The sequence below is a fragment of the Candoia aspera genome, chromosome 15 (genome assembly GCF_035149785.1).
Source record: "Candoia aspera isolate rCanAsp1 chromosome 15, rCanAsp1.hap2, whole genome shotgun sequence".
Lineage (NCBI taxonomy): Eukaryota > Metazoa > Chordata > Lepidosauria > Squamata > Boidae > Candoia > Candoia aspera.
Window position 1 is genome coordinate 5,628,738 of NC_086167.1, and position 16,662 is coordinate 5,645,399.

Consider the following 16,662-nt stretch of genomic DNA (forward strand, 5'->3'; position numbering starts at 1 on the left):
AAGAGCTGCATCCTTTCACATCCCGTTCATCACACAGCTTGCTCTTAAAACGTTGTGGATGCTTTCTGGACATGGCTGGCATAACGTTAGCCAGTGTTCTGCTTTTGATGTATTTTATACCTTCTTTCCTGTAGCTGACAAAGGGCTCTTCAAAAATCTTTTTTTTCCCTAATCCCTCATTCTCCCCTTGCATTTCTTTTATATAAACTTATGTGCAAGGCATCCGTTTTACAAAGGATGACTTTTTTTCTCTCCTAACAAGCTCATCGCCACTTTTCATTACGATTTTAGTAACGCTTGGACGTGGTACTACCTTACATGCCCAGCAGCTTTGAGTGAATTTACAGAGACCTGACCCTTTTAACTTACTTTCTGTTTTTAATGGTCTCATTTTGGAGAAGATTCCTCTTTTAAAATCAAATGTGACTACGCTGAATTTCCTTGCCATCCTCCAATTATATCAAATTTAAACTCGGTAACACTGTAGACACTGCTTCAAGTCGGTTTAACCACATTCCTGTTTCTCGGCAGGTTGTGAGACCACTGAATATTAATCAGGACCACCTTCATCCCATCCAGTTATAGAATCACTTGTAATATCACAGCAACATTTTCTCCTTTTGATACCTTCATGATTTCAGGATGACAATACCATTCCCCCCAGTATCAGGTCAAGGTGTGGGGTGTACCTTTTAAGGTTCCTTGCTTGTTTGAGATCAAGATTTGAGATCTTTCAAAGATAGAGGGATATCAATTTCAGGGCCTGCACCATCTGAAGTTTGTATTCAGTGATGCCTGTACAAACGGGCTTCAGAATTTACAGGGCCTATGTCCCGGTGAGGAGAACAAGGACTTGGGATCACTGGGAAATTAAGTGGGGAGAGGCCTGACTGGTACTTCTGCACATGTGCACAATGACAGACTGCTGAGAATAGCATGCCCCAAACCTCAGACCATCACGGATATTGAGTTCAGATTCATGGTTATCAACCATGAGTATCAAGATCCCATCGAACAAGGGTTTTGTTTATGCCCACTATGGCTGGACTCACCCAGTGCATTAAGTCAAAAAACAAACATGGTTTAACCAGTTGGGTCCACCTGGCCTATATCCATCACAACAGTGGGGTGCGGGGCGGGCATCAAAAAAAGCCAAGATGGCAGGCACATGGGATCTTGACGTTTTTGACCTCCCCTTGCAGACACCCCTCATTTTTATCAGATCCTGAAAGATCATACAGGTAGTCCTCACTTAATGACCACACTTGGGACCAGAATTTTGGTTGCTAAATGAAGCAGTCATTAAGCAAATCCAACCCGATTTTAAGACCTTCCTTGCAGCAGTCATTAAGCGAATCACCATGGGCATTAAGAGAACCATGTGGTCGTTAAGTGAATCACACAGTTCCTTATTGAATTTGCTTGCCAAAAGCCCGCCAGGAAAGTCGAAAATGGTGATCACGTGACCACAACACGCTGCGACTGTCATAAATGCAAACTGGTTGCCAAGCGCCCAAATCATGATCATGTGACCATGGGGACACTTCAACGGTCGTAAGTGTGAGGACCAGTCACAAGTTGGTTTTTTCAGCACCAACGTAAGTTTGAACCATCACTAAAGGAATGGTTGTTAAGCAAGTCCACCCAGACCAGGCCTTCCCACACCTCATATGAACGTGGAATTGGAGGATTGTGTTTCCTGCAAAAGTCCTTCGATTTATCACGAGGTGAGAGTACTAAAAAGATAACTGAACACACATAATACATAAAAAGTAAAATAAACCACAGCACAGCCTTTTAAGAAAGTCAAGAGCAACAGGGTAGAGCACCACCAAGGAGGAAACTCTATCCATACCAAAACTGGCAGGGCCAGCTATTGAATATAAACAGGCAGCAAACTCCACACTCACTCGTACTGACCATGTTCATTGATACGATGAAATGTCTGCCAGCAAACAACCAAGCTCAGAGAGCACCAAGGACTCAACATTTTTATAACACTCATTTAAGCAACTGTCAGAATATCAATGGAAAAAAAAAAAAAAAACTGCTGATGAACATTTCCCCCCTGCAAAACACACCTGAAAAACATTAACTGCTGCTTCTTTGAACTAAATAATATGAGGTTTCTGCAAACTGCAACATTCTAGGCATATTAATGTTATTATTTATTTCTGCTATAATCCCCAAAAGCTTAATAGAGAAATGCCTCTACATTGGCTTTAGTATTAAAAGAAAAGTCAGCCTCAAGCTGAATTTGCAGGTCACATCAAGCCATGATTTAACACTGGCTTATTAAATAATCCATAATTAGTTATGTTCACGTAGATTAACTAAAGACATTAGGTTCAAGGCTTGCTGATGTCACATGTGCCCTGTCATCATCACACAGTTAATGTCAAGCGTGTCCACTGTGTCAATCATGTTTCACTATTAGTGTCCAGTACAAGTCAAGCTGACATCATACATACCACGATGTCACTGTTCAAACAATGCAAATTCACGTGCAGTGATGTCACGGCAAGTATGATATCACTTGTATCCCTTTGTCCCCCCATGGATGTCCATCTGGCTCAACCCACATTCTGGCCTACACAACCTATGAATTCTGTCTCGAGGATTTTAAAGATTAATATTCAACTGAAGCCAGAATTTTTCCTTTTCAGATAGATGGACACACAGTTAGAAAAGAGTCATGGAAGATTATTTCAATATATGATTCCTGGGGTGAGATTTTTACACACCCAAAGATGGAAAGATTCGGCACTACCCACCATGGAGGAATGATTGGTGAAATTGACAGATCTTGCTGAGATGGATAAACTGACTTCTTTGATAAAAGACAATTTTTACATTTCTTGGCAACTGGCAACCCCTTATGGACTTTTTGTGTAAAAATGAAAAAAAAATGAACTTGTGATTTATGGCTTTGATGATTAGACAGGATAGATCATAGGAAGAAGAGAGTCATGATCTAACTTTAGAGAGAGAGGTTAAAATGTAATTTTACTTACAACTGCTGTGATGAAGCCACTTCTTTATGTCTTTATATTTTCTTTATAACTTGCTCTTTTTTCTATTTTTTTTTCTACTGCACTTTTAGCTGTTATTTCTTTCTCTTTCTTTCTATTTTTCTGTTCTAGTTTAGTTTGTTGTAGTTTTTATTCTTTTTTAAGAAAACTTTTAATAAAAATTATATTAAAAAAACCAAATCTGAATCCTGTCTCATTCCGTAATTCTTATCCCATGGGTCCAACATATCTCCAGTCATCCTTAATTATCAATAGCCAATTATCTCGTAAGGGCCAAGTCAAGTCTCCCAGGAGACAAATCAGATTCTTCAAGTTGTTGTTGTTATTTTATCCCATTTCACTAAATTTTTATCAAGGCACTCCCTGGATTGCCCACTGTTTTGCTCCCAAGGCAAAATGGTTTTAAACTCAGTCAGGTTCTTGGCATCTGCCTGAAACTAAAGTCAATTTATCTTCCAATCATAATTCCCACATAGTCTCTTTAGCAAGTTCTGTTAAAAAGAAAGGGACAGAGCTACAAGGATTCCAGTAACTGAACTATTTCCCATCGACAACCAATATATCCCCAACATAATTTTAGAGCAGATTCTTCCATCATTTTCTTTTTTACTGCCTTTCTGTAAAAGGAGCAAAGTGGTGGGTCTCTTCACTGCAAATACAGCAGGTGCTAATAAACCATCTCCTGAACCATTCTCAGTCTGGGAACCAACCACGACGGCAAGAGAAAGTATTTTTCCCTGTGTTAAAGAGAAGGCGAATACTCCCTCACACATGTACACATTTTACACGCGTGATTGAATCAAGTTCTGGATGGAGACAAACCATCACCACCAGCTTCTAAGCCAGGGTTTCTTGACCTTAGCAACTTCAAGATGGGTGGACTTCAACTCCCAGAATTCCCCAGCCAGCTTGCTTTTCCGGGAGCAATTCTGGAGGATGAAGTCCACCCATCTTAAAGTTGCTAAGGTCGAGAAACCCTGTTCTAAGCACTTGTTCTTGGTCCCTCCAAAAATACAGTAACGCATGTCTAGGTATTCAAATTACCTTCCGATTATCATATTCATTCTAAAATGAAACTAATAGAACTAATATTTCTTCTGTGAGGACACTGAGCAACTGACAAGTCGGGCATCTGATCCTCCTACACACTGGCACTTGACACTTCCAATATTATGTTTTACTTCTCTTTGGACAGTGTAATGAAATGTCTTAGTTCTGCTGAGGTTTGAGTGTCATATAACCGGGAAAAAAAAATTAAATCTAGTGTTATTAAAAAAGAAAGGTCACCCATACGGGAGAAGTTGTGTCATGCAACAAATTGTTATGGATTTGAGGCTGTTTACACAACGTGTTTCTCCGAGGTAGCTTAACTATGTTCTGTTCAGCTTACCCAATTTTGGGAGTTCACACAACACCGTACACTAAAATAAGGATTTGGCATTGAGTGTGTAATGTGAATTCAGCCAATATAAACTTAGAAAAGAAAAAATGACGACTATGAACTACCAATGGTTTACGTAGGCATTTTCCTCTGAAATCACGTATTCAAATCCTTTACAAGTTATGAAACCATAATTGGCTGAACAACCCATGAATCATAGTTTAGCAACCACTATGTTGGATTGTAAAATATCATAACCAAACCAAAACAAGCCACATTATGACTTGGTGTTGTAGGAACTCAGTCATTCTCTCCCCACATTCAGCATTATCAGTCTTTCTATGTGACCCCAATTAAGATAACACAGCTTTGCAAATTTCTGAAAATGAGTGGTTTTGACTCGCTGCTGAAAAGGCAAAGTGAGCAGTTACCTACTAATTTCTAGAAAAAGATAATTCAGAGCACAAGGCTAGCTAACACTCTGCTTGCAGCTGCAAGCAGGGTGAGTTAGGCTTGATAATTCCTGTTTCTGTTGCTTGCAAAGGTTTTCGGCTCACTTGCAATGCACAACTTCAAAAAGCAGAAGTTATCTGATGCCAGGAAACCAGCTGGAACAAGACAGGCACTTCCATGGAATGAGATTTCAGAACTCAAAATTCATGAAGAAATCATCAAAATCAAACAAACATCTATCTCTTGGGTGCCCTATGGGAAAAATGTGGATGGAAGACTAAATGGAGGAAGGACAGAACAAAAAGGGCTCTAATCATTTCATCTCCTAAGAAAGCCTTTGGATAAAATGCTTTCTAGTGAAAATAGAATCGGCAGGTCTTCCCTAACCAAGGGTCCTCCAGGCATGCTGAGTCTACACTTTCTAGAAATTCCCAACCAGCATCACCAACTGTCCTAATTACCTTTTCCCCAATGCACGAAATTTCAGAGCAATAATAGTGGCTGGATTACAGCATATGCCGGGGTCAATAAAGTTGGAGGAAGTGGTGGCGGCGGGCGAAAGCGGAAGAAAGTAATTTGAACAACTTTCACAGAATAGCTGCAATTAGCATTGCAAATGCATAACCACCAGTTGAGTAAACTACACTGATCAATGCCAGATCTGGAACAGAAAAAGGCCACAACAAGAGACACCCAGAATAAGCCTAAATTATCCTAACAGGCACTGAGAGATTCACTGCCTTTTCTAGTCTGTGCCTCACAAGAGAGTCGAGCTACAGATCCCAAATTTCCCTCCTGGCTGGGAACTTTTAGAGAATTAGGGGAGGCTGCTTCTGTGATTTTAAGTAATGCTCCCTTTAAAGCTGGTTATTTCCTGGCTTTCATTTGCCATTAAAGGCTTTAGGCTTGCATCTGGTAAGGAAAAATAGAGTAATAAATGGGATAATGGAAACTGTTCCTTTTAACAAATGGAGGAGTTTCTGTGACCCGTATTACAGTTCCGAACAGATATTCCTGGAAATAGGTTCCACTGAAAAGGAAAGCAGCAAGCAAAGCGGAAAATCCACGCATGTGCACATTCTGCAGCAGTGGTTCTCAGCCTCATCAACTTTAAGATGCGTGGACTTCAACTCCCAGAATTCCCCCGCCAGCTCATCTTGTTGCAATTCCTATCTGGTTTACCCCACGAGGCTGACATCCAGCCACCTTATTTTTAATTTGTACATCAATTCAATAATTCAGACTCTCTCATCTTCTGATCGTCACTCTCCAACGTAAGCAGATCGTAAGCCTACTGGGGAAGAAAGCTTCATGAGATCTCTCCTCTGGACTCCACTAAGGTGCACCTGCTAGACGCCTCCTTCCTTCAGGAGGACAGGTGTGGCTTTCAGTTCGGTGCTGTGCTACCGGTTCGTGAATATTCTAACGGGATCTAAAACTGTGCCAATAGTACTTGGAGAATGTTCTGGACTGAGTTCATCTTGACCCCAAATCTTCCCAGGGTTGTTCTAAGCCAGTGTTTCTCAACCTTGGCCACTTGAAGGTGCGTGGACTTCAACTCCCAGAATTCCCCAGCCAGCATCGCTGGCTGGGGAATTCTGGGAGGTGAAGTCCACGCACCTTCAAGTGATCAAGAAGCAGTGTTCTAAATTGAAAAATAATACTAAACTCCCTCTGCTGGTTGAAAATTTTCTGACAGTTCCCAAGGCAAAGATGCTAAATTGGCATCCAGTAGCAAAATGTAAGCAAGTCACAACCATCTTGTGGTGGGTTTAGCAGGTTATGTGAAACCAGTCAATTATGGATTATTAAACACAGTGGAACAAACCATGGCCTCATATGATATAAACCAGGTCAAAGTCAGCTCTGGCCTCTGAAAGTTAACGTTACAATAAATTTTTCACCACGTATTTCACTGACGATAAATTAATTCCCTTGAATTACTTCGTGCCTTGGAAATCCGTTGGACTACAACTCACACAATCCCTTGCCACTGTCCATGCTGGTAGAGGCTGGTAATTTAAAATTCTGGAAGAGACCAGCTCTCCTACCCCTAGAACGTACTAGAATATTCCAGTTTATTAAGAACACCAACTTACTTCATTAATCAGTATTAAAGAACTGAAGCCCATAAAAAAATTGAACGATCTAATAAAGTGTTAGACTTGTAAGCTTGTTTAATTTACATTGAATCTAAGATATAGTATGGGTTATGGGTTATGACGGTATGTCTGATTTGTTTTTTTATCTTTTTGCTTTTAACTACAGGAAGTCCTCGCTTAACGACCATTCGTTTAGCAACAATTCAGCTTTACGGCGGTGCTGGAAAAACGACTTAAGACCAGTCCTCGCACTTAAGACTGTCGCAGCATCCCCACTGTCACATGATCACAATTCAGGCTCTCGGCAACTGGTTCACATTTATGACAGTCGCAGCATCCCCCAGTCATGCGATCACCATTTTCAACCTTCCCAGCCGGCTTCCAGCAAGCAAAATCAACGGGGAACTGCATGATTCGCTTAATGACATGGTTTGCTTAACAACTGCCACAAAAGAGTCATAAAATCAGGTTGGATTCGCTCAGCAACCAAAATTCTTGTCCCAATTATGGTCGCTAAGTGAGGACTGCCTGTAGTATGTTACCCAGAGTCATTAACCGCTCGTTATTAATGGGCAGTTTAAAATGTGAATAACTGTGAATAATTTAAAGAATTAACTGAACTATACAACAAGCAAAGCACCTGGACCCACCAACATTATCAATTCTAGGCGTATGGAAGGAAGACGGGTCCAAGAAATGAGCGAGAGAGCGAGAGAGAGGAATGCAGTACAGATCAAAACCTACTAGAAGCACTGAAATAAAAGTTGGAAAAGATTTTTATCTCTACCTAGAAGCATTTTTTTAATTCTCATGGTTATTCCCAATGCGGGAATCGAGAATTTACCACTTCTCAATTAGTTTCTAATCTAGCTTCCCGCTGATCTGTGTACAAATCCGTGTATTTAATCTGGACCATCTCTCATCAACATCAGACTTGGAGCCCCAAGGAGGAAAGGCAGCGAGCCAAGATTCCCCCTGGCAATGCTCCCCCACGTTCCGGGAAAAAACTGCAGTTCCAGACAAAGCCATCTTCCATTTGATTCTCTCTCGGTTGCCTCTGTTCCTATTATTAATTTACTTTATTTATGTAGTTTTCTGGGTTTATTTACTGCTCCAGTCCTCGCCAACCCCAAACAACCTCTGTACCATATCCCATAAAATATTCATAAACCGTGAAACCAGTAACACACAACACACAGTTCTCTCCCAGAGACAATAAACAACTTCTGTTCCAACAGAAATCTGCATTCCACGTGGGAGCCTTTCATAATTCACCTGTCCCAAGGCCTGCTGAAAAAGCCAGGTTTGAATCGCTTTTCTAAACCCCAGTGAGGTTGGGATGCTATGGATCTCTGGGGGAACGCTGTTCCAAAGAGACAGGAGACAGCAACCTATAAGAAATATGCGTTCAAGAGGAAAAGTACAAGTGTGCTTACAACTCTCTGACCAGGTTTGCACGTACTAAACCATGGTTTATTAACCATGAGATGTTGAAGAAGACACCTATGCACAGAAGCCATGATTGACAGAAACGGCTGGGTGCCCCTCTAGATTTGTGGACCAGCTCCCAGAATTCTCAGCAACAGCCATCTTGTCTGGGGGGATTCTGGGAGTTGAAGTCCACATCGGTGGGGAACACCCAGGCTGGGGAAGGTTATGCTGTGCCCCAAACCACATGCAAATCCAGTCTCTGCCCTGAAGCATCTTAAGAGCAAAGAAGCGACAGAGGATGAACGAGAGAAGCATCGTGCTGTTTTCCTACGACTCAGAGCAGCTGTTTCTGGAATTAAAATAAACAGAGGGTTGGGAAGACTTTCGACGTGTCAATATGAATCTCTGTACCACCTTATGTGACGGGACTTAAAATACCAAGCGATGCAGCAGCCCCTTCGTCCTGCAGATAAGTACTAAATCAATCTGATCGTTTGTGACTCCCCCGGCTTCTGAAAGTACAATCAAAGTCGTTACCTCGCAGTTGAACTCCATCTCGGCATCCATGGTAATAATCCGAACTGTGAAGGTTTTCGGCTGCTTCCTCTTCAGAGAGCTGAAACTCATGCGGGAGGCGATGGCCCCAGCCATGGCAAATCCCCAGAATTTTACCCAATGCCAAGGGCGTACCCTGACCTTTCTGCTCCAGGGAAGGCCCAAATGGGGGAAGTGGTAGAGAGGAACTAGGACCACCCTACCCACAGTTTAGATGGCAGGCTGGGGGGTCAGACGCAAGAAACCCCAAAGAACCAGCCAGCTCGTCCTGAGCTTTTCTATGAGAAAAAGATGAGGGGTCCGACTCGGCCCCTTTAACATGTTTCCAAGGTGCGGTTCTGCCCGTCTTGTTCTCCTTGCCAATGGGGTCAAAAAAGGGACGATGAAAAAGGAAATGCGCACCCCGTTGTGGCACCCAAATCTGCAGAAACTAGCAGGGCGAAGGGCCTTTTGGGATTTTTATGGGGACCAGCTCCTTCCTGCCACTCCTGCTCAGCCTTTCAAAGCTCCGAAAGGAAAATGTCTTGGAAAACAGGAAGAGGTGAAGAGGAAGTGATGGAGGTCTTATTGGATTGGCACAGATAAAGCGCTAACCCGGGAGAGCGACAGGGCCAACAGACATGCAACAGCTGCCTGTGGATGGGTTTGGGCAGAGGAGGAAAAGGGGGCAGGGGCTCCCAATTTTGTCTGGGAGAGAAAGAGTCTGAAAGGACTGCCTGAAATCGGCCCAGTCTTGACCTGGGTGGGGAGGTGCCCTCCTTTTCAAAGTTTTATATTATATATATATATATATATATATTTGGAAGGCAGGACTGGACCCTCCAGGAGGTACTCCTGGGGTTTTCTGGAGGGCAACAAAAAGGCGTCCTTTCAAACCAGCCTGCGAGGAATCAGCAACCTACTTCAGTCCTCCTTGATCTGGGGAAGCGGGGAGGGAATTCCAGAACAGGAGGGACCTGGGAGAAAGAGAAGCTCAGTTAATAAGAGGACAAAGACCGTATCTGGAGGACCGGGGAAGCTTCATTCCAGAAACTGCCATAACCAGCATTGCTGTCGGTCCCAAGCCACCATCCCATTCATGCACCCCAGCCAGGAACCGAACAGGAGGCAACGGAATAGGAAGGGATACTATCGGTTTTGCAATTTTCCTGAAGGCCAATTTGGTTTCTCTATATAAGGAGGGGGGGGGGGGTAGAGAAATGGGAGGGAGGGCTCCAAGCAAGAAAAGGGGCACCTTGTTTAAGGGGGAGGAAAATTACTGAATCCAAGACTTGGGGGGGGGGGATAAAGGGGGCGGCTTCCAGAGACCACAAATCCAGTATTCCCAATGTCTTTAGGCTTATTGGGGGGGGGACTCTCAACGCCAATATGCAGATAGATACCCTGAGGGGGGCTTCAAGAGAGCAAGGCCCCCTATAAGCAGGGGAGGGGGCTTCCCATTGTGTGTGTATTTATGATGGGGGCTCCCCTAAAATATATGGGGGTCTTCAAGGGACAGGGCATAACCTGGGGGGCTTTTTATATAAGCCTATAGGGGGCTTCTATGAAGTCTTTGGGGGGAGGCCCAGGAGTTGGGGGGCTTCTCGCCCAGGGACCTTCCCGCGTGGGAGGGGGCTGGGGAGGAGGGGCCCCGCCCCACGAGTGGGGAGGGGGACGGGGACTCGGGGGGGGGCTCTCCTCGGGCTGCCCCGCGGCCCACCCGCCCCTCCCGCGCTGAAACGCTGCCCTCACCTCGGCCACCACAGCCTAAGCGGCCACTCCTAGCCCCTCTCCTCCCATTGGCGGAGATAAGGGAGAGGCCCGCCCCCGGAGGCGGGGCGCCGCGGCTTCCGACCGCCCACCCGGACCTAGGGACCTCGGTCCCCGAGTGCGGATGACAGCGCAGCAGTTCCGGTTGCTGGGCGGCGTCCGCCATTCGCGGGGCGACAAGGCGCCTCGCCGGACTCACCCTCCCCTCCAAAATCTTGGCGACGCCTAGTCCTGGCTTTTGAGGGGTGCCGTTGGTGCCTTTTTGCGCGGCGAATTTGTACGGCGGGTCTCTGTGTCCCAAATCACTACCCTCAGCACGTTCTTTAAGGAGCCGGAAATGTTAGTGCGCGTTGATGGTGCCCACATCCCGTAATCGGGATGAGGTAGGGAGTGCCGGATTGGTGAACGCGCTTGTCCATCTACGTGAATGGCCCTCCCTCTGTCGAGACCATAGACGCGAGGGAGGGTTGACTGCCCTCTTGGCCTCTAAGGAAAGAAGCGAGGCCGGAGGCGGCGCGGCCTAGAGCGCCCTCTGGTGCGAGAAACGGCGAATGGGCGGCAGGAGAAAGTACAGGAGAAAGGAATGAATGAATTCGGAGCAGGAAGGAAAGGCGCTCGGGCTGAGCTCTCGCAACACGCGTACTTACGAAGATGAACTCGTGTTGTGCATTCACACAATATACCGAACCATAAACTAAATGAACGGGATGAGTTTGCCCAACCAGCTAAATTAGCCAAAGGATCCACTTAATGTCAATCAACTGAGGGCTGAGAAAACAATCAGTCACTAGAGGGCAGCAGAACCTGGGTGTTCTCAATCTCTTGGCTGCCCCCTGGTGGTCATTGGGAGATCTTCAACCCAAGTCCTCTAGTCCTGGTCAAGGGTGTTGTGCGAAAGCAACTGCTGGGGTCTTAACTGACCTGGGTAGTGTGTTGTGTGAACACAGCCCCTAGTTTCAACTGGTTTAAAGAAAAGGGATGTGGGAATGGTTAAAAACCACAAAAATCAAACAGCAAATAGATAATTAGTTGTGAATTATGGTACACACCAGGGGCACCTTGAGCTGCTGACCTCATTTTGCTCCAGGCTTAGTCTGGATTCATATGTTTAGCCATAGATGAATAAATGAACCGCGATTAGCTGGGTTCATAACACTGCACCATTGCAATGCCACAATGACCAGGCTGAGGTTTGCCTAGTCTACAAAGCCAAAATTAAACCACCCATTTCATGGCTTAGTCTGATGTGTGAAACCAGTGCCATCTGAAAGGAACCAGTGGCTTTCTCAGCACAAGATGCCATGCCAATTTATTTTGGGACATGAATAAATAAAATGCAAAAGATTGGGTTTATATTAAGCTATAAGCAAAAGAAATCTTGTTATGGCCTGATGTGTGAATCAGGGCAGTTTTCTTAATGCACAGAAAAAGAACAGCAGTTTCAAGCAAAGAGCATTTAATTTACAGCCTTTTTAAGCAGTAACTTCTCCCCTTTATTAACCTGAGACCCCCAGAAAAAATCTGTTAAGTAACCCTAAATGATATTGAGAAAACTGGGCAATTTGCTTCACTAGATCAATCAAACACCTGGGAGCCAGCATCCCACAATAAACTAAGCTTGGTTAGTGTTAACCTTGCTTTCTTTGTGACAATATCTGGGGCCAAGCTAGCCTGTTTATTTGATGATGATTCAATCTATGCTGGATTAATTAATAACTAAGAGGTTAATTCAATAGGAAGTTAAGCACACTGCAGAAATGAAGCTTCTGCATCATAGAAGCCACGCCTATTTTAGCCTGACTCCCTCCGAGGCCTGTGACTAAAGTTCTGTGCATTGTGTGAACCCAGCACCCTGGGTTAAGTAGCAAGCCATGATTATGCAAACCTAACAGCATGCAAGAAAATCTTTTGGCTGCCAAGGATCTGACTCCTAACTAGCCATTCTCCAGTTCAAGGGGAACCATCCAATTATTTCCACAGCTTGTCTAGAACTCTACCATTGATCATTTGCAAACGTGCACTGAAATCCAGCAAGCATGCCATTCCAGAGACATCTGTGGCTATGCCCCACATGTGTTCTTGCTAAATGCCACCCAATTGTCATCATGGATCATTTAGAAATTCAGAGACAGGAGTCTCATTTGCATCCCTGGCCTGGCTGAAGGAGACAGGAAGACGCCACACAGCTTTCCCTGGCCGGCTGTAGCTGCCAACAATCGGCCATGGATTAGAGCCAGCCCAGTTCATGGAGGTGTTGTGAACTCTGTCAGGTCAGCTCTTGCATTTTAAATCACACCCGTCTCTCGCTTTTCCTGGTGGTTTAAGGTTTCATGTACATTGTTCTGGGGCGTCTTTGGCCAACCCTGTGAGGTAGGCCAGGTCAGGAAACAAGACGCTGTAAGGATTCCAGGAATACCACTTGATTATTGCAGGGCAGTGTTTGTCAACCTTAGCAACTGATGCGCTGATCTCAAAACCTAAGCACAGTTAGGCAGGTCTCAGAGGCGTTTGGGAGTTGGGTGGCACCACCCTTGAATAACCGAGCGAGTGAGTGAGTGAGTAAGTAAATAAAATAGGCTGAGCTGGTGACACAAGGAAGGAACACCACCAGGAATCCCCATGATCTGCAAACTAGCTTGGGAAGTTGAGAAGAAGGTGTCAGTGTCAAGCTACTTCCATCTCCTGGTCAAGAAAACTCCATGGATGGGTCAACCAAGACTTACCAGCTGCAAAGGCTTGGTCTGGGCCCTACAGCAAAAACAGGTGTTGAGTGGACTGTACCGCTTTAAGACGGTGGGGGGGAACGTTTCCCTGGGCCAAACATCCAGGACAGAAACATGCCTGGTCTAGATTAAATGAAATTTGAAATGAATTCCGTAAGGATAGGATTCCTTCACTTTCCGTGTTTCACGCATTCCCACTTTTGGGTCCTATGAAAAGGAACAATTCATCATCCCTGTTTGGAGGGATCCCAGATCTGCACCCAAATCTGTCTTTTCAAAACTAAACTTTGGACACAATTCACCTTCCTGAAGAATAGAGGTCATTAACGTTTTCAGGGCTTGATCGGGCCGCACAGAAAATCTCCCCTCCTACAGACGCAGAATAAGCAAGCCCAATTTATCAACGGCCGATATTCTTGGCATCTGGATTGCATTTGCTTTTATTTAAACCAAAATACAACTGCTTCTGAAATTCTTTCAGATTTCCGAAACGGCACCTTCTGATTTCCTTCCTTCTTTGGAATGCCAGAAAATTCACCATTATTTCCAAGTTCCTGGGCAAAAAGGAGGAAATATACCTAATAAATAAAATAATTATTAGTGGGGGGGGAAGGGGCTTGAACACAAAAGCCACCTTGAGTTAATTACAGGAATTTAGGTGGAATTTTGGGGTGAGGGGTTAAATCGACAATTGATTAAGTACATTTTGAACTGAACCAAACTGCAGCTTCATCGCTTTTTTTTTTTTACTGAATTGTTGGTCTTATCTACAAACTCCTTTGCATGTTTAAAAAAAGGGGGGGGTGTACAAATCAAAGTTGAAACTACAACCACAAAAAAGCTAAGAATCCTTGTACAGTCTGGCTTGGTTTGATCTGTTCATTCCATTTTTACCCTACCCCTTTTCCTCCAGGAGTTTAAAGCAACATACCTTCTCCCTGTTTTATCCCCACAATAACCCTGTATGGTAGGTTAAACTCAAAGGTAAGGCTACTAAGTTTGTACTTTGCTAAACCATCATTTTAAAGTCATGGCTTACTGAATAAATGACACTGGCAGAATTCTCACAACCCCCTAAACCAGTGGTTCTCAATCAAAGCAACTTTAAGATGCATGGACTTCAACTCACAGAATTCCCCAGCCAGATCATCTGGTTGTGATTCCTATCTGGTTTACCCCAGGAGGCTGACATCTATTATTTTTATTTATTTTATTTTCTATCCAGCCTTTATTATTTTCATAAATAACTCAAGGCAGGGAACATACCTAATACTCCCTCCTCCTCCTATTTTCCCTACAACAACAACCCTGTGAGTTGGGTTGGGCCGAGAGAAAGGGACTGGCCCAAGGTCACCCAGCCGGCTTTCGTGCCTAAGGCGGGACTAGAACTCACGGACTCCTGGTTTCTAGCCCGGCACCTTAACCACTAGGCCAAACTGGCTCTCATTATTTTTACTCATTATTTTTAATCCAGCCTCCTTATTTTTAATTTGTACATCAATTCAATAATTCAGGCTCTCTCATCTGCGAATAGTCACTCTCCAATGTAAGCAGACCATGCAATTCCAGCCTCGCTATATGCAGATGGTGTAGTTAATTTTGTGTGTCTCCCAGGTGGGAACGAGAAGGGCATTGAGGACACTGGCTTCCTTTTGCCTAAAAGAACAACTTGTAGTAAACTATAAAATAATTAAAGTGCTGTTGTGTTTGCATGACACGGTAGGTTACAAAGAAATGGCAAATTAACGGGACCCCAACAGAGCAGGCTTATATTTATAAATATCTTGGGATGCAGCTCCAGGCTTCCTTATCTTCCAGCGCACATTTTTCTTATTGGGCAAGCGTGGCCCAGCGTAGCTCCACAGCCGTCTTAAGATTCTTCTCTTCAAAGGGGGCACGTTTTATTCCTGCAGTTTGCAAGGTTTTTCTTGCTGAGGTCATCTCTCAGCATCTCTTCCAATTTGCATTTTTATGAAGTTTGATATCCTGGAAGCTGTCCAGTCCAAATTTCTAACAGCAATACCCACAGCTCCAAGATGCATCAAGAATGCTGTTCTACAGTTAGAGCAGGGTTCCTCCGCCAGGGCTCCGTGGCAGCCTCGGGTTCCGCGAGAGGTGCCTAGCGGTTCCCTGGGAGATCACAATTTATTTTAAAAATTATTTCAAATGTGGGCAACCTCCTATTAAAGAGGTGAGTTTCATTCTTTATTTCCAGTTTAAGAACACAGTTTGTGCATATACAGTATCCAGGCCTAACCATGAAACGAATAGAATAATTTGGTAACTTCTGGCCTACATTTGAGCCTGACTGGGCAAGGGTTCCCCCAGGCCCGGGAAATATTTCAAGGGTCCCTCCAGGCTCAAGAGGAGGAGAAAGGCCGGGCTAGACAGGTTTGGTTTCCGCGGGTGCCAGAGCCTGCTTCTCTCTCCCTGATTTCTGGTTGAAATTGATTTTTTCTCCTGTGAATCTGGCTCCACAGGTTCTCAGAGACCGTTTCAAATCAACGTGGCCAACAGAAGCTAATAGCAGACTCCAGTCCTTAGGACTGTCTTTGGAAAGTCTGTCCATCAGGGCTTGAAAATGCCAGGAGTCATCCCAAACAATGTATCTGGGATATTGATTTTCAGCCCAGTTTAAGCCTATTACCCAACCCTACAGTTTATGGATTCTCCTCAAATGGGCACGTGCCATCCTCTTCTCTCTTCAATTCTAATTCTGAAATGTCGTCGGGCTTTCACCTTGGATGCACTCCCCTCTATAGTTCGGGGGGGGGGCATATAAAAACATCCCTTTTCCGCAGTGCTTCTGCCCACATGGAGATGGCTCTGTGGAATCCCTAAGCTATTTGCTCCTTTCTTGCTCTCTCTATAGGTAGTCCTTGACTTACGGCCACAACTGGGACCAGAACTTGTTGCTGAGTTGGTCGTTAAGTGAGTCACGCCCAATTTTACGACCTTTTCTGCCACAGCTGTTAAGCTAATAACTGTGGTTATTAAGCAAATCCAGCTTCCCCCACTGACTGCTTGTCGGAAGCCGGCTGGGAAGGTCGCAAATGGCGATCACGTGACCCAAGCACACTGCAGCCATCGTAAATGCATGCTGGTTGCCAAGCACCCAGTTTTTTATCACCCGGCTGCAGGGCCGCTATGACAGTTGTAAGTGTGAGGACCGGTCGTAAGTCACTTTTCCCAGCACGGCTGTAACTCTGAACGGTCGCTAAACAAACGGTCGTAAG

At 44.6% G+C, this 16,662-nt stretch overlaps 2 protein-coding genes across 7 annotated transcripts in view; both read right to left on the minus strand.

Moving 5' to 3' along the window:
- The window catches only part of NF2 (NF2, moesin-ezrin-radixin like (MERLIN) tumor suppressor), a 92,597-nt gene extending 82,866 nt beyond the window's left edge, over positions 1-9,731 (minus strand). For 3 of the 6 annotated variants that reach the window (XM_063315942.1, XM_063315945.1, XM_063315941.1), the window contains exon 1: positions 8,937-9,729. In XM_063315942.1, the coding sequence (XP_063172012.1) occupies positions 8,937-9,050 (114 nt within the window). In that variant the 5' untranslated portion in view covers positions 9,051-9,729. Of the gene's footprint in view, positions 1-8,936 lie in introns of all 6 variants that reach the window. The other 3 variants (XM_063315943.1, XM_063315947.1, XM_063315946.1) reach the window with 2 other exon arrangements.
- The window catches only part of TBC1D10A (TBC1 domain family member 10A), a 470,628-nt gene that overhangs the window by 200,730 nt on the left and 253,236 nt on the right, over positions 1-16,662 (minus strand). The window lies entirely within an intron of this gene.